Consider the following 18309-nt stretch of genomic DNA (forward strand, 5'->3'; position numbering starts at 1 on the left):
AATTACTCTATTTTAGTCATTGATTTACCTCAGCAGTGCTATCCTAATGACTTTGAATTTACTCATACAGTATATAACCTCGGCAGTGCTACTCAAATTACATATGAGTGAAATTTACACAGAGAAAGGCAGACTTCTGGTAAACAAACAGACGCTAAGGCTAAGTTAGCTCAGCTAACATTAATATCCGAGACCTGTGCCACATGTTGTTGCTTCAGGTGATAAAAATGCTACAGGAAAGAGTATGACTTAAATTATGCAGTATGACCTAAATTAAATTCATCATTATTCAGGACAAATAATTTAGGTTGCCAAATATTTGGTTCATCCCTAAAAATGTATATAATTTGAAATGTGGCAAATGATACATCCATTGATTGTGAAGAACATTCTGTTGAATGTAAAGGACTTTTGAAATGGTAAAGAACCTTTAAAATCTTAAGACTTTTAAAACTAAAGGTTCTCAACCCTGAAGTGTTTCTAATACAAATATGATTCTTTATGGAACTAAGAGTGGTTCTTGTATTAAATTGCTTAATAAACCATTTGAAGCACTTTTATGTTCAAGAAGATACGGTTCAAATGCAGTAAAATGAATAAAATGGATAAACTGTACCACAGCGACCAGCAACAACCATTGGCAACATGACAACATGATATCACTGTGCATGTTCTTCCAGATGCCTATCCCATCTCAGAGGTGGTCTACAAGTGGACCCAGGGCCCATCTAAATCTGTGGTTGTGGCAGAGGAAGGCTCCCGTCTGAACCAGTACCACCTGATTGGCCAGACGGCCGGCACCCAGGACATCAGCACCAGCAGAGGTAAACACCCCGTTCCTCCCTCAGCCACAGCTGTCAGTCATGTCGGCATCTGGTCATCATCTCCACAGTCACTAGTGGCATGACCCAGCTAATACCCCATGTCCTCCCTTATTTAGCATTCACGTTATCTAATCTTACCATGAAAACACATAATATGGGAGTATCAGACAGAACAGTCTGTTTATGTGTGTAGCTGTGGTTTAAGGAAACAATGCATGTGCATAAGAAATTATATAGGAATATAGGAAACTGTAAAACTGTAAAAAAAAACAAAAAAACATTCTATATGAAATTCTGAAGGTTCATGTAATGGAATATGAAATCACCATTGTTTTTTTTTTGGTTTTCATAATGTTAATAAAGTCAGATATCAAGGTGTCAGCCAGAAAAAAAAAATCTGAGTGTTTCTTGCACTTTTTACTTGTAAGCTAGGGGTGTACAAAAAAAAAGTAATATCACAATATTTTGGTTTGCAATTTTGCAATTCTACATTGATTTTCAGAAACAAAATATATCTTTTTACTATATATATATATATATATATATATATATATGTATGTATATTTGTAAATATAATAGTGTGTTTTTTTAACTATGACATGGCACTGGACAATGTGGTACAAATATTGTATCATAATATTTAAAGTCATTTTCAAAATACTTAATTTCTATCGCATGTTATAGTTTATTTAATACATTTATAATGGCAGATTCTTAAAAATTGGTATTCAAGTTTTTTTAATGCATAGAACAGTGATTTTTTTTTACATGTGTGCTGCACATCATCCAGTTTAACAGGATTATTTTAACACTCTGTAAAGAAAAGCACTGATGTTAATCCTTCATGTGCTGAAAAAAAAGCATATAATCGATACAATCAGAGAATTATCATGATATGATATAATAGTGACATATCGCCCAGCTTTACTCTGATAGTTTTTCTAAAATTTGATTTAGACAGTTAATAAACAATATATTGCCTTGTTATTAGTATGACAATATATTGCGATATATTGAATCATAACCCCAATATTGTGATATGTTCCTGCCCATACACTCATCTTCTCTGTCTGTAAGCTACTTCAGCCTAGTAGTTGCATGTGAGGGATTCTATCCGTGTTAAAAATGGGTCTGCTCTCTGATTGTGCAATAGTGTGAGAAAAGAGAAGAGTTTTCAAATCAAGCTGGATGGAGATGACAAATGAATGGCGGGGATTTGAAAACACCTCCCACTCACGGCCAGCTGTCTCTAGAGCGTGAGGCAGAGAGAGAGAGATTGAGAGAGAGAGAAAAAGAGGGAGGGAGGAAGGGAGGGAGATAGGAAGAGAGAGAGAGAGAGAGGGAGGGAGGAAGGGAGGAAAAAAAACACTTATCCCTGTCCTGAGCTATTGGGTCTGGAGGGTTAATCCGTGTGCCTCCCCATCAGTTGTGCTTTTACCGAGTGACGTCAGCGGCCTGCGATTGGCTGGAGCTGGCCCGGGACAGTGGGACACGTGGGAAAGGGGGCGGGGAGGAGGGGGGTCCAGGCGGCATCTGCTTAATTCGGTTATGTAAAGAGGGGAGGTAATACACTGTTATCATAGCTGTCTTCAGCCCGAGGGTTATTACAGGGTGGACGTGGGGGCCGGCTTCCCCCTCTTCCGCCTCGATAGATGGACATATATGGACCTCCTGTCCTTTTCAGAAAGACAGTGGTCCTCAGACTGGTCCTCACTGTGGTGCACAGTGTTGTGTTCACATTTTGAACTGGAATGATCACAACTCTTCATTCACACTTTCATCCATTCATTCATATATAAAAAACAAAAACAGTCAACGTTTGATAAAAGTGTTCTAATGATGTCCTGACGGCTAAGTTAAAGCAAGTGTGGACGTCTGGTGGATGTCTGGTGGACGTCTGGTGGGCCTGGAGCACTGGATAGAGAATGATTGCATTAAAACTTGGGCCTGAGCTTGGCCTGAGCCACTGAGCTTAGTGTGTTGGCCACGGCTGCTTCCTAATCCGTTTGTAAAGCGATCCCAGTTGTGTTCCCTCGCTTCTTGGCACCTGCAGCTCAAAGTTAACTCAATACTCGCTAGGTCGCCACCAGGACCGCAATGGATGTGTCGTAATTTTTTGCTGCATGTTGCAGATGCAGCTGCAGCTGCCTTGCAATGTTTTTCATTGCAATACATAATGTAGCATTGATTCAATTTGAATGTTGCATGGTTAGATTAGTCCGCATATTGTCTTAGAAAGTGTTTCAATAACACTTTATTTAAAGGATATCTACGTAGGAGCTTTCTAACATCTGTATAAATAATACACTAAATAATGCATTTAAAAAGCTATAGTTGATTTTTTATGAATAGCTTAAGCTAGCACACATGACATAACATAAGATAAAAAAATGTATTAATTAAATTATTTTTGGGGGGTGGAAACAATGATACAAAGTGTAAAAAAGGTAAAACATGGCCAGTGAATTCTGCTGAATGAAAACTTTATTATCACTTTAGTTTAAGGGCTTCAAAATCATTCATAGAACTATTTTCCTGATATGTTTTGCTCCCATAAACAGGCATCTGTCTTATAAATGCTTATGAATTTTGTGGTAATTGCTTTAATGCTTTTTTACAGTGTTAAAAATGAAGCAAATGTCCATCAATTTGTTTTGTATGTTTAAAAAACATACAGTAATTTTTGACACTGCTGAGAGGCCAAGTCTTCATAGATATGACTTGGAAAAGAAATGGTATGCATAGTGTTTTAAATGTATTGAAAGAAAAGTATAAATGAATTGAATGAAAATATAGATATGACATCATATATGAACACTTTTTCAACACAGGTTATGTCAATGATTCTTGATTTAATAACATGTCTAATGTCATGTTGAGAGTACTGGCTTACGCAGTTCATACATGCTACACCTTATACTCAATCATTGCTTTATAATCACTTTATTCAATGACTATGCATATGTTATAAAGGTAGGGATGTAGGTAGCATTCAAATAAAGTGTTACTGCCCACTGAATGTGCTGTACTTCAATGCCTTTACATATATGTAAGATACTTTCACGGTCTACAATGCTGAAAAATCTCTATTTTATAATAAACTATTTCATATAGTTTGTGTAAAATGTGTTTCCATCCTTTACCTAAGAAGTATAGCAAACTCTATAGCAGTAGTAACCCACACTATATTGGGCACGTCTAGTAAAACCATTGACAGATCCTGAGGACATGGCCTCACTTCTTCTTCTTCTTCTTCTTCTTCCTCCTTCTTTTTCCATCCCCCCTCCCTCCCTCCCTCCACTCCTTTACATGCTGGCCGTGTAGCTTTGGCCAATTTGCGGGAGAAGGTTGCAAGGCTATTAGCGGCGCTAATCTGAGGTGCAAACCCTCCTTAACCAAGTCAAGAATAGCTCCACCAAGACCTCACAGCATGGGGACAGTCATTAGCGACAGCTAAACTGAGAATCCCGGCGAGTGGAGAGAGAAACTGAGGGTGAAGGGAGTGCTGTAACTGCCAAACTGATGTGATGATATTCATCGCCAGTCAAAATGTCAACATTCCATCAAAACCTAAAGTTGTAACCTTTTGCTATCTTAAAAAAAAAAAAAAAAAAAAAAAAAAAAAAGAAGCACCTTCTGTACAGAGAAGTCATGTCACTATATTGAGGTCTGATTTAGCCTTTAGCCTTAGCTTTTGGGATTCTGCTAGCAGGGTAAGGAGCGAGAAACTACAAAAAAATAATAATAAATCTGACCACTCACCAGTTGACCAGCATGGCAGCATTGTTCTCCGCTATAAACGGTAGCTCGCCGTAAACACTCCAAAAGCTGAGCAGTAAGATCCACCACAGGCGCATGGTTACCTCCTTTCACAAGAGTCCCATCCAAGGCAGGCTTTTCTGAAACGGCACGCAGTCCTGGTGCTCATGGGGAGAGGTGAAGGACGAGGTGGACGCTGTGAGCCCCTCTCAGTGAGGACACGCTCGCCCCCGGGTCCATTCTGACGAGCCTCGCCGGCCCAAAGTTGAAGTTTGCTTCAAGATACTGCGTTCCCCACTGCGCTCAGCAGAGCTCAGGTCCCTTCATCTGATCTTCTAGGTCAGTCACAGGCCACTGTCTGCTTCCTCCCGCAATGATTGTGGTGACACTTTCTGCTTTCTCCTCTTTTCTTTTTGTTCTTCCTCTTGTCCAGTTCACCAGTAGAGGATAAGACGGCGTATTGCCCATACGAGGTTGGATGGCCCAGACAGACGGGGTGGGTAGGTCTACGAGAAGAGCTACAGCTAGCTGAGAGAGCTAGAAAGAGAGAGAGAGAGAGAGAGGAAGAGAGACGGGCACAGAGAGAGAGAGAGATAGAGAGAGCAGAGAGAGAGAGAGAGAGCGAGAGCTGCAGGATGCAGATTGTGACAAGGGATTAGTGGGACACAAAAATCGGATTTTGCCAGGAGAAAGCAGCAGTCATCAGTGGATTTTCTATAGTTTATCAGACTCTGTGGCTCGAAAGGATTTTTTTAAAAGCTTTGAATGCAATCTTTGCTTGGTTAACAGGATATATGATGTTTTTTCCACTCACACTGTATTCAGGCCTTTATTCCCATTAATGATTTACTCACCGGTGTCCCAGCACCCAGTGTGAAGCCCACGTGTGCGAGAGCTGCAATCATGGTCTAAAGGCTCAACCCACCTGCTGCACACACTCATTCTCTGATCATCTGAACACCTCTTGTTATTGATTGTCTCATTATTATTAATCACATTTGAACATCACACTATACAGCTCTGAATTTTTTTATTATTATTTTACCAAATTAAAAACCTCTGGAATATAATCAAGAGGAAGATGGATGATCACAAACCATCAAAGCAAACTGAACTGCTTGAATTTTTGCACCAGGAGTGATATAAAGTTATCCAAAAACATTGTGTAAGACTGGTGGAGGAGAACATGCACAGATGCATGAAACCTGTGATAAAAAAAACAGGGTTATTCCACCAAATATTGATTGAAAAACTTTATATAAATTCTTTGCATTATTTGAGGTTTGAAAGCTCTGCATCTTTTTTGTTATTTCAGCCATTTCTCATTTGCTCCAAATAAATGCTCTAAATTATAATATTTCTATTTGGAATTTGGGAGAAAAGTTGTCAGTAGTTCATAGAATAAAATAACAATGTTGATTTTACTCAAACATATATCTATAAATAGCAAAATCAGAGAAACTGATTCAGGAACTGAAGTGGTCTCTTATTTTTTATTTTTATTTTATGTGATTATTTTCACCTGGAAGTAAAAAGCAGTCATTCAGGTTTATTTACTTTGCACAGCGATGTGATTAAGAACTATTAGAGAATTATTAGAGTTTACGTATGTACCAGGAATACATTGGGCAGCACAGTGGGTGGTAATTATTATGACCTGTGGTGTCTGGCTAGAATTGTCCATTTAAAAGACAAACATTTTTTAGTGGATATCACACCCACATCTACATTCAGTGCAGGAGACACCACATATATATCCCACAGGTCACTGCAGCATACTTTGTATATGTTTGCATGAGACATTTCAGAAGTCATGGGACACAATACTAATTCCTTTACAATGACATTTACTGTTCATTTGGTACCAATGTACCAATGGGGTTATACTGTGAAGTGTACAAAATGATATTTTAGCTAAAGAACTTTAACTGTTGTTTTTAATAAAACAGAATTTCTACAAATAAACATGCATAAATTAAGTTTTCTTTCTGTGTTCATTATCTGAAAACTTCTAAATTTTGAATAAAAGTTCTTTTTTAATTATTTCTATTGGTCCATCAAATTTGGGACAGATTGTCTGTTTAAATTATGTAGTATACTAGAAATCAACAGAAAATAATATATTTGTTTTTCATTGGACAGCGACCATATGTTTTTTACTTTGTTTGCATTTGATTCGGTTTGTTTCGGTTTCAGACTACAGTTTAGGAAGCGGATAAGATAACTTTACTACATATGTGAACTCTGTCTCCCTGTACTTCACCTTCATTGAATTGTAGAAGAGCAAGCAAACTTTGGCATGTTATCAGCTCAATGCAATGATTATCCAGGTGTTGTGCCGAATTAATGTGTCACACAGCAGAAAAAGCATAACAGAGGATTTATTTTAGTTGTTTATGAATAGAAGCTAATCTACAGTTACAGTAGATACAGGAATCAGCAGCAAAGTCTGTTTTGCCCATAGTGCTGTGTGACAGCATGCACACAAAGCGCAGTCTGACTTTGGCACAACTTATTTATTTCTCTTCTTTTATTGTTTACTCTGGCTGCCTTAACCTTATGTAATTGATCTAAGAGTTTGTATAATCCAAAATAATAGTTTTCACACTGGAAATGGACTGAACTTAAGTTCAAAATGATTTGTTGACCATGGTTTATAGCACCAGGATAGAAACTCCTAAAAAATTAGTATGCAATAATAAGAAATTATGCATAAAATATGTACTAATGTGTAAATATACCTTAATTACATATCACATATATTTTAATATGTAAATATATATTTTTACAATTGTTCAATAGTTTATGATGCTACTTTGAGGTATTTTAGCCACATTTGTTTGAATAAGGAAGTAACAATGTTCTTAAGCACTTTATGCATTCTGGTTATAACTGATACTGATACAGTAACTTCTAATAAACAGGTTATACTGTGTAATAAAGATTAAAATATGAGTTTCATACATTTGGGGGGTTAAATTTAAATGTGTATAACTGTAGTTTTTTTAGTATTTGTTTTTAATAGACAATTGTGCAGTTAAGTCAATGATCAGAGCTGAGTGGTCATTTCAGCCAAATAGACCTTACTGCATGGGTTTTAATGTGTCTGTCTACAGATATGCTCATAAATACAGTCTTGCTTTTACCTGTTCCTACCTCACCTTATGTTCCTTAGTACCTTAGTATTTTCTGCCACATCTCTCATTTGTTCATATCATGTGACCACAAAAAAATGATTTTTCTTTCTCTATTTTTCTCTCTTTATTTCTCTCTCAATCGCTGTCTTTTTTTAAACCTCTCAAATGACTTGCACTTATCCTCTCCCCGAGTTTAATCACACCCTTTTTCCCTCTCTCGGTCCGTTGCGTATCTCTTCTTCGCTCCCTTGCTTATCTTTCTATCACATTCTTTTATCCCTTTGCTTTCTTTTTGATCCTCTCTCTCTGCTCTTCTCACCTTACAGGTCAATACACAGTGATGATGGCCCACTTCTACCTGAAAAGGAAGATTGGTTATTTTGTCATTCAGACCTACATGCCCTGCTTCATGACGGTCATCCTGTCCCAGGTGTCCTTCTGGCTTAACCGCGAGTCCGTCCCTGCGAGAACGGTCTTCGGTCAGTACCTCCACCAATCACAGATCACCCTCTAAAAACCTCTTTATAGAAAACACTATTGAACTGCTCTTCCCAAACACAGTGTTAACGTTCACAGAGCATCTTCTGGACAGCGCTGGTGTTTCTTTACATTATTCTTTTGATCTTTTTTCAGCTTATAATGATTGTTAGCTTGCATACTCCTGTGCTGTTAATTAATTTAGTGCTTACACATCAATAATTCTCATCAAAATGGAAATCGGAATCGACTGCAGCGGACGGACAGAATGAACTGCTAATCTTCTTTAATGACTGTTTTTGAAATTACTCTGCTGTTCCCATACAACTATGTAATCTTTTCTATTATTCTTCAATAAAACCTTACAAAAAGTGCAAAGATGGAGAGCACATATGCACACAAAGGCTATGTTCCCACAGCATATAAAGTAGAGGTGTGCCAAAAAATCGATTCACATAAGAATCTTGATTCTCATTTACTACGATTCAGAATCGATTTAAAATGTCCCAAAATCGATTCTGAGGGGCGGGTTTTAGACTGATTTTGGGCTGGGTATTTTTGTTGGACCTGGCAACCCTGGGGATAGCGCTTGTCCCTTTGGAGATCTTCCAGACACACACAGAGCGTAGGTGTTTGAGAATCACCGGTAAGATGGCAGAACAAGCACTATATTACCTTAGATTAACGTGTAGTTTCAATGTTTTATGGCAGAATGCTTCATAACAAGCATAAAAAAGATCGCTAGTAGTTAGTTTCAGTAACTGTTAGCTAGCTAACTAGCTAACTTTCCAGTTCCACCTTAAATAACGCTACAGGTGGCAGCGGGCTGCAGCATTTAAGGCGGAACGGAAAAATAACAATAAGCTAATCAGAGCTAATTTCAGCTCCCCATCACAGAGGAATTAAGGAATGGACAATATGAATTAATTTCTCCACCTCCTGCCCCCTTTCTGAAGAAATACAACGACCTTAAATTAACTAGTTAATCAGCAGCTGCTCCTGAACTTTAGCGCTCCACTGCTATCATCACATCAGCCCAGCAGCGTCACCTACACACCACCGCTAGTAGCCTGGTAATAAAGCAGTGTTATTTATTTATGTATTTATTGTTCATTAACGTCATTGTGATATCCCAGTGATTCCTCTGTCACTGAGGACCCACATTCCTGCACATTTTATTGTTTTTGTAACACATTACTTGCTCCAGGACCAGTGTATATTATGGAGGGTTTTTTTTCAATACGATTCATAAGCCAGAAGCAGAAATATTTATAATTCAAATCGTTTTGAATCAAAAATCGATTTTGAATCGAATCGTGGCCCCCAAAATCGGAATCGAATCGAATCGTGAGATAGTAATCGATTCCCACCCCTAATATAAAGTGAACCAAATCTTTCCAAGATTTTTCACCAAATATTATGTTAATTTAACCGTCAGCATTTTTGTCAATATTCTGCCTGATATTACATAGCTATAGCTATATCTTGAAGATTTCTCTTTAAGCATTACATATAAAGGTTTCATGTTTGACAAGAAACATTACCGAAATTCTTAATTATAATTGTAATTAAAAATATTGAAGTATATCTGCAACTGTAATGAATAAAAGTGATCAAATTGGCACTTTCACATTGTAAAATCAATATTTTCCTAAATACAAATTAATCATTTCATTCTCCTCCAAACCTTTGGTTTCCTTATGGTTTTATAGTTTTTATGTCTATTTTCAATCATGCAGAACTTGAGGCAGATTCCTTTTTAAACTGATCTAAAATTATTAATTGTAAAATTATTAAGTGTATAAAGAGTACAATACAGCTTCTCCATGTGTTTTCTAGGAGTCTCCAAATCTCTCAAACCTTTCAAAATATAAATAAAATATTTTACTGCAGAGATAATGGGATTGGTATCACCTTAACCTGTAGCCCATATACAGGCCAAGGACTGTTAAGGGGGTTTTAAGGCTCATATGTTATCTGACATTTGTCTGAACAATTTGCACTGTCTAACAGACATGCATGTGCAACAGAGCAATGCTTCACATTAAGTTTCGGTTTCATCCACGCCAGAATTACTAGAGCTATCTGGAAGTTCTAGTGGCTGACAGCCAGGCTTGTTACGAGAATATCTTTAAGCTTTGTTTAGCTGCAGACAATTCTTTGGTTTGTACTTAGTTTATACTGTACTTTGCTTTTTAAACTTTTTATTTTCCTTTGATGCTGCAGCTACATCCTGTGGTTATGTCCAGCTATTTCATTAGAAACATACAGGGGTTGGACAATGAAATTAAAACAACTGTCATGGCTAAATTGGAGCAGCCTGGTGACCAATCTTTATTAATTGCACATTATTGCACCAGTAAGAGCAGAGTGTAAAGGTTCAATTAGCAGGGTAAGAGCACAGTTTTGCTCAAAATATTGCAATGCACACAACATTATGGGTGACATACCAGAGTTCAAAAGAGGACAAATTGTTGGTGCACATCTTGCTGGAGCATCTGTGACCAAGACTGTGACCAAGTCTTTGTGATGTATCAAGAGCCACGGTATCCAGGGTAGTGTCAGCTAACACCAAGAATGGCAAACCACATCCAACAGGATTAACTGTGGACGCTGTAACAGGAAGCTGTCTGAAAGGGATGTTCGGGTGCTAACCCGGATTGTATCCAAAAAACATAAAACCAGGGCTGATCAAATCACAGCAGAATTCAATGTGCACCTCAACTCTCCTGTTTTCACCAGAACTGTCCGTCAGGACAATAAATTATTGTGGTCTAAAACCAGGTGCTTTAGTTGTATTGTTCAAACCCTGTATTTCTTAAGATTAATAACTGAATAAGCCTGCAGTTTAGGGAGGCATTAACACACCTAACCCTTAAACAGTACATGCATTCATAGCACCTCAGAAGTAAAAGACTTATATGATTTGAAAGGGAAAGAGACACACTCTATTTTCTAATGCTGCTCCTCTCACTGTCCCCTCAGGTGTGACCACTGTATTGACCATGACCACACTCAGTATCAGTGCCAGAAACTCCCTCCCCAAGGTGGCCTACGCTACAGCTATGGACTGGTTCATCGCTGTGTGCTACGCCTTCGTGTTCTCCGCCCTCATTGAGTTCGCCACAGTCAACTACTTCACCAAACGCAGCTGGGCCTGGGACGGCAAGAAAGCCATGGAGGCTCAACAGCCCAAGGTGAGTGTGTGTGTGTGTGTGTGTGTGTGCCAGGTTTTTCATTTGAGCCCTTCTTACTTACAATTTTACATCTACCATTTTTCTTTCTTTTTTGGGAAATAATTGCATCATGTTCTTTATATTATAAATTATTTTATATTACATGCTCTGCTGTATGACAAAATATGCAGAGACCACTTAATCTTGATGAGTTTCTTTGATTTTACCAAATTGAAAACCTCTGCAATATAATCAAAAGGGAAGATGAATGATCACAAGCCATCAAACCAAACTAAACTGCTTGAATTTTTGCAGCAGGAGTGGCATAAAGTTATCCAAAAGCAGTGTGTGAGACTGGTGGAGGAGAACATGCTATTAAAAACCAGGGTTATTCCACCAAATATTGATTTTTGAGCTCTTAAAACTTTATGAATATGAAATTGTTTTCTTTAAAATATTTAAGGTCTGAAAGCTCTGCATCCTTTGTGTTATTTCAGCCCTCTCTCTTATTTTCTGCAAATAAATGATCTAAATGACAGTATTTTTATTTTCGGAATTTGGGAGAAATGTTGTCCATAGTTTATAGAATAAAACAACCTTTATTTTACTCAAATATTTACCTATAAATTGCAAAATCTGATTCAGAAACTGAAGTGGGCTATTAATTTTTTCCAAAACTGTAAGCTTGAATAAAATACTTTTTTTTTATGTTGAATGTATTCAAATTTTAACTCATCAGATGTGCTTATTTTATTACTTTTATTTTATTTTATTTTTTTTACAGTTTTAAACCATGAAGTTATTTTGTTTTCCATCATTGGATGCTCAATTCAGCACAAGAACTAAAGTACATTTAGCGAGAGAAATGAATATGTATTTTTAAGGGCATCATTTTGCTTATAAATGATACATAATGCCCTCTTGCTTTCAGTGGCTCTGATAAGACGAGAAGATGATTGCTCTGGGCTTTTATCAATAATGGTTTTAGGAGGACTGAAACATCTTTAGATCTTCAGAGAGGTTTTGTTGTCTTTAATGTCTTCAGACACAATCAAACAACCTAATAGCAGCACTGTAATTGGTCCAGATGAGAGATGTCATGTTTTAAGGCCAGCGGTTTTTATTCTTATCTGAAGAGCTTTGTTAAATTTATGGGAAAATAACTCCGCCTCCTTTTAAACCATTCTGTTTTTCATCCACTTTTGTTAACATTCATCTAAAATGTAAAATTCTTATACAAGACCTATTTTCTCCAAGGCTCTTATTCATGGTCTGCAGCAGATAAAGCTCCCTCTGTGCTGATGTCCACATTGTTTGTGTTTGTTTGGACTCGTGGAAGTCGCGTCCAGAGCCTTAAACTACCCTGTCAGAAAGGTCAGGCGCGGGCTATATATTCCGGCACGCTGGCTGAGTCCTGCACTCCTGCTGCGGATTCCGTGATCAGCCCCAGACGGTCGCGCAGGCCACAGGCCATCTTTTTCATTTGCTGTGTCAAGGTGTTTTTGTTTGTTTTCTGTCTGCGACGCGGCGAAGCACATCAGCGGAGGGAGACCTTGTGGGGTCCGTGTGCTTTAAGCGATGCAGTGTGAGCTCCAATGACACAGCCGATGAAAAGAATAGGATGAAATGGGCTGATGCTGAGGCGTTAAAACAGAGAGGCCGATCGATACATCACCACAGCTCAAAAGCCGCCGCCTTCTACTTGCATGACCTGGCTCAGGGCCAGCACTCTCCTCCATCACAAACTGAGGCTTTAAACTGCTGAATACTTACAGTCACCTGGAGTAAAAGTCTAAAAGTCTCGTTGAAATGTGGAGAAATAGGAGCTTTAGAGATGGAAAGGTATTTAAATCTGTGTATCTTTAAGTTTTTTACATTTTCAATTAAGATCCAAAATCAGAACATTTCGCAATATTATGACATTTCCCTTAAAATACTATGACTTTGTTCTCTCATAATATTACGACCTTAGTCTCGTAATATATGACTTTATTCTCGAAGTGAACTGTTTTTTTTGGGCTACTCGTAAAAAAATAAAAACAGTTAACTTTAATATTAAGTTGTAATATTACAAGATTAAAGTCGTAATATTATGAGAGAATGAAGTCATAGTATTTTGAGGGAAATGTAGTTCTAACTAATTGGGCTGTAGTTTAAAAACAGAGCACAGAGGGAGGGAAAGAAATGTCTTCCGCTCTTGATCTGTTACAGGGCTGCTGTGATTACCATCAGTTAGCTACATTTTTAACCTGCTGCTTATTAATGCTCTAGTGTTACAGTTTGATAATACAGTGTCCAGATTTTGACATGGTGGCATCCCAGTAACCTAGCCTTCAGCTCCCCCACCAGAGGTTGATGAACTTATCCAGTTCAGCTGAGGTAACTTTTGGTCTTCCTTTCCTGGGGAGGTCCTGATGAGAGCCAGTTTCATCATAACATTTTTGATGGTCTTTGTGATTGTACTTAAGGATATTTCCAAAGTTCTTGAAATGTTTTGAATGGACTGACCTTCATTTCTTAAAGTATTTTTTATTCTTTACTTAGTTGAGTAGTTCTTATCATAATATGGATTATAACATTACTCAAATAGGACTATTAACTGTATACCAACTCTACCTCTTTCACAACTTCTAAACTGATGCTCTCAAACACATTAAGAGGCAAGACATTCCAATTATAGAGAAATGAACTCTTAAAGAGGTTAGTATAGTTGTTAAAAAAACATTCATCTAAGCAAGAGGTGTCTACTTTGTATAATCTAAAATATAAAACATATTCTGGTTTGTTTAATACTTTTTAAACTTTTTTTTTTTCAGGCCAAAATAATATTACAATTTCTAAGATATTATTAAAAAAAAAACACACACACAAAATATGTAAACTTATTGTTGATTCTCAACTGACGAGGGACTAAAATGGAATGTGTAAATCTTGCAGAGTGATAAAATGTCAGAGAGAGTCATCAATCTACCTGACGCAATGCAGACATCCAGCACAGACTGATCCTGCATTCACACTACCAGGTGACAGATTGACAAGCGACCAGTCATTTTCTTATGGGAGTAGACAATTTGTAGCTGCGATTTGACGTCTTAGTTTATGCAAATTAATTAGGAAATGGTGAAATGACGTTCTAAACCGATTTACCCAAGAAATACTTTGGACCTTATTTTAATGTTTTATATAATGCATCTTATTCCAAATTATTTTTGGAGGAAAGAAATGGATAGTTTAATGAATAGCTTGCTAGATTAGTAAGCATGCTAACTGGCCTCAAACGCAGCCACAAGAGACAAACTTTGGGTGACGTAAGCAATGTCAGTCACCAAGCAGCTCATAAAATTGTGTATTTTTGTGTATAAAATTTGAATAGGTAAAAATGTTTTTTTTTGATTGGTGGCCGAAAAAAGAATCCAGTGAGAGCTGCGACGTCACTACCTGCATTTCAGTGGGTGAGGCTGTGGCACTGTTAGTGGCAAACAGACCAAGTGCTAGATACCAAAATGTGAGTAAACTCACATTTTGTGAGTTGTGTTGATGCCATTCAGTGGAAAAGTGCTATATGTTACTTTGGTGGAGCGGCACCTGACCTCTCATAAGGAATATTAATATTACATTTATATAGGGCTGGGCGATATGAGCAAACATTTATATCAAAATATATTTTCATATGGAATTATTGCCTAGCCCTACTTGCTGTGTCAGTCCTTCTGATTCCTTATGTTCAGGTGCTGTTTTTTTTTTTATCTGTAAGCTTGTCAATTAGTAGGAGCTCAAAGCATGATTTGTATTTACAGCAGTGGAGTGAATTTCATTCCATAACTAGACGGAACCCAGGAGCAAAAAATACTAATTCTCACTTAATCTTATTTTACCCTCGGCTAACATTACCCGCCTAGTTACTTCAAATTTAACCTGATAACTTTAGTTTGTGATGGGTTATCGAATGTCAAATGAGAAATTCATTCAAATGAATGAAGTTAAACTTATATAGCGCCTTTCTATAAACCCAAGGATGCTTTGCAATCAAGTTTTTACACTGAACCATGTATACTTAGCACTCATCCACACCCTAGTGAAAAATGGCAGACAATAGCACACAGCGTACTCTCAACCAGAAACAACCTTCCACCTGGAGGACTGCATCGGACACTACAGCATTTACCCAGGACAGAGTGCCAATCCATATCTGGGCACACAGTCATACATACATTTACAGACACACAAACTTACATACATACCACACACATACACACAGATCAATTTAGAGTATTCAGTTTTTCTGGGTAATTTTAGAGTATCCGGTTTACTTAATCTCTATGTTTTTAGACTGTGGGAGGAACCTATGCAGACACAGGGAGAACATGGAAACTCCACCCAGATAGGGACTTGAACCCAAGACTCCAGTGCTGGGAGGCGAATGTTTTAACCAATAAACCAACTTGCTGCCCAAAATGACCTACCTAATTTTGTTGTTTACATCTTACAAACATAGATTTTCTTGCAGAAAGTATTCTTTTTTAAAGTTGGGTTTCTTCCAAGCAATCCCCTAATGGTTTCCTACTCTTACAGAGCTTTATATAAACAGAATGAACCTGCAGTGTTAAGATTGCTGCTGTTGATCTACAAAAACACTTCCATTAATGAATGTTTCTTTTTATTAAACATGGACTTGGTTTTGAAGGACATCTGGTTCATTTTTTTCACACACTGATCATAGTTTATTTTAAAACTTGATCCAAATCTAATGAGACGGTGTTGGTGCTGATGCTTTAACTGTGTTTACTTAGTCCCACTCACCTACAGCAGCACACATTACACACACATTACAATGAGCATAGCTTTCCTGAAAGCAGCACTGGAGTTTGTTTAATAGTGCTGATATCTGTGTGTTGTGTAGACACACACACACACACACACACACACACACACATGCATACACACATACACGCAAATGCTTGCTCTTCTGTATTAGTTAGTTGAGCAGGACAAGAATGTAGAAATAAAAGTTTGATGAATGTTATTAAAACTATCTGATCTGGGATGAACACGCTCAGAGGGAACAAGGTGTCAGGCTCAAATCACATTGTTCATGACCAGTTATTAAAAGCAAACAGGAAACCGGTGTGGAAATACATTCAGGACCTAAAAAGTAATATGGATAGTCATTCCCTGGAGTTCTTTGGGAGATCTGTGCAGTTGGAGAGTGGAAGACTGGGTATGGGGGTACTAGGACTGACTCCAGCTACGCTCATACAGCAGGTGAATGTGGCACAAATCTCAATAAGAATGAAATAGACTATAAGCATGATCACAAACATAGTCATACAGGGGTTGGAATGAAACTGAAACACCTGGTTTTAGACCACAATAATTTATTGTCCTGACGGACAGTTCTGGTGGAAACAGTAGAGTTGAGGTGCACATTGAATTCTGCCGTGATTTGGGCAGCCGTGGTTTTATGTTTTTTGGATACAATCCGGGTTAGCACCTGAACATCCCTTTCAGACAGCTTCCTCTTACAGCGTCCACAGTTAATCCTGTTGGATGTAGTTCGTCCTTCTTAGTGGTATGCTGACATTACCCTAGATACCGTGGCTCTTGATAAATCACAAAGACTTACTGTCTTGGTCACAGATGCCCCAGCAAGACGTGCACCAACAACAAACCTCTTTTGAACTCTGTGGTATGTCACTCATAATGTTGTGTGCATTGCAATATTTTGGGCAAAACTGTGCTCTTACCCTGCTAATTGAACCTTCACACTCTGCTCTTACTGGTGCAATAATGTGCAATTAATGAAGATTGACCACCAGGCTGCTCCAATTTAAACATGAAACCTACCACACTAAAATGACAGGTGTTTCAGTTTCATTGTCCAACCCCTATACTTGTGACAAGAGACACAAGACAATAGTGCAACATAAAAGTGTACCAGTTAGGTATGAAGTAATGAGATGGGGAAATGAATGACAGCAGTGGGTGAGGAGATCAGAGGTGACACCATTACTAAACACATTGTAACCTATTTACCATAAAAGGACAGAATGTTGCACATGTCTTGTATACATGGCTTAATAATGTGGCCTTTTTACAACATGCAATTTTAGTTGATCAGCTATAAGGCACTTAATTTTATTAATTTTTCATTTTATTGGTGCATGTTTTTGGTGCGTTTCGGTTGTAAAAATCTTTTACAAACAAAAATTGTCCTTAGTGCTTCTGACCTGCACACATTGTTGGCTCTGTGTAGACGAGTCAAGTTCTCTGCAGTCTGTCGACGAGACCTTTAAAACCACGGCTTCTGCGCTTCCATTACGATGGTGGCTCTTGATTAATTAATCTTTTCAGCTTTGCTCTGCAGAGGCAATTGTCTCTAACACACAGCTAGATCTTTGTTAACAGCATTGTTCTCCTCTAACAAGAAGGCTACAACCTTCAAAGCGTTCATTATCTGCACTATCAGAGACACTAAAGTCCTGGTGACATTCTCTCAGCGCCTCACAGTATCACAACTCTCCTTTTCAAAAGTCAGGACACATTAATGATGGGGGGAGAATGGGATGGGCGATGGTGGAGTAGGGTAGAGGTGGGAGAGGAAATAAGTGGGGAGCAGGGAGGCAACATAGGTGTTTTAGTTGGTGGAGTATTCTCAGTCCAGCAGTGACTTTTGAGGTGTTTAAAAACTCCAGCAGCACTGCTGTTTCTGATCCACCAATACCAGAACAAAACACACACTAACAAACAATCACCACCATTGTGGTGGTCCCTTGTGGTCTTGACCCTCGAAGCACAGGGTGAAATAAGGATAATAAAGTATGGAGAGAAGCAGATACAGCACTACACTCTGTAATAATAGAACTAATGAGAACTAGTGCTCCTGTATGATCAGTGGAGCTAATTAAATGTGAGACAATGACGAAAAAAAAATAAGTT

At 38.0% G+C, this 18309-nt stretch overlaps 2 protein-coding genes across 4 annotated transcripts in view; one reads left to right on the top strand and one right to left on the bottom strand.

Moving 5' to 3' along the window:
- Nucleotides 1-5390, bottom strand: part of gabrb3 (gamma-aminobutyric acid type A receptor subunit beta3) — a 144763-nt gene extending 139373 nt beyond the window's left edge. Inside the window, exon 1 of one of the 3 annotated variants that reach the window (XM_007249107.4) lies at nt 4587-5390. In XM_007249107.4, coding sequence (XP_007249169.3) covers nt 4587-4681 — 95 coding nt within the window. In that variant the 5' untranslated portion in view covers nt 4682-5390. The remainder of the gene's footprint in view (nt 1-4586) is intronic. The other 2 variants (XM_007249108.4, XM_007249110.4) reach the window with 2 other exon arrangements.
- The window catches only part of gabra5 (gamma-aminobutyric acid type A receptor subunit alpha5), an 80006-nt gene that overhangs the window by 57322 nt on the left and 4375 nt on the right, over nt 1-18309 (top strand). The window contains exons 7-9 of the mRNA XM_022675796.2: nt 681-824; nt 8047-8199; nt 11183-11394. Of these exons, the coding sequence (XP_022531517.1) occupies nt 681-824; nt 8047-8199; nt 11183-11394 (509 nt within the window). The remainder of the gene's footprint in view (nt 1-680; nt 825-8046; nt 8200-11182; nt 11395-18309) is intronic.

This window comes from Astyanax mexicanus, chromosome 5 (assembly GCF_023375975.1).
Source record: "Astyanax mexicanus isolate ESR-SI-001 chromosome 5, AstMex3_surface, whole genome shotgun sequence".
NCBI lineage: Eukaryota > Metazoa > Chordata > Actinopteri > Characiformes > Acestrorhamphidae > Astyanax > Astyanax mexicanus.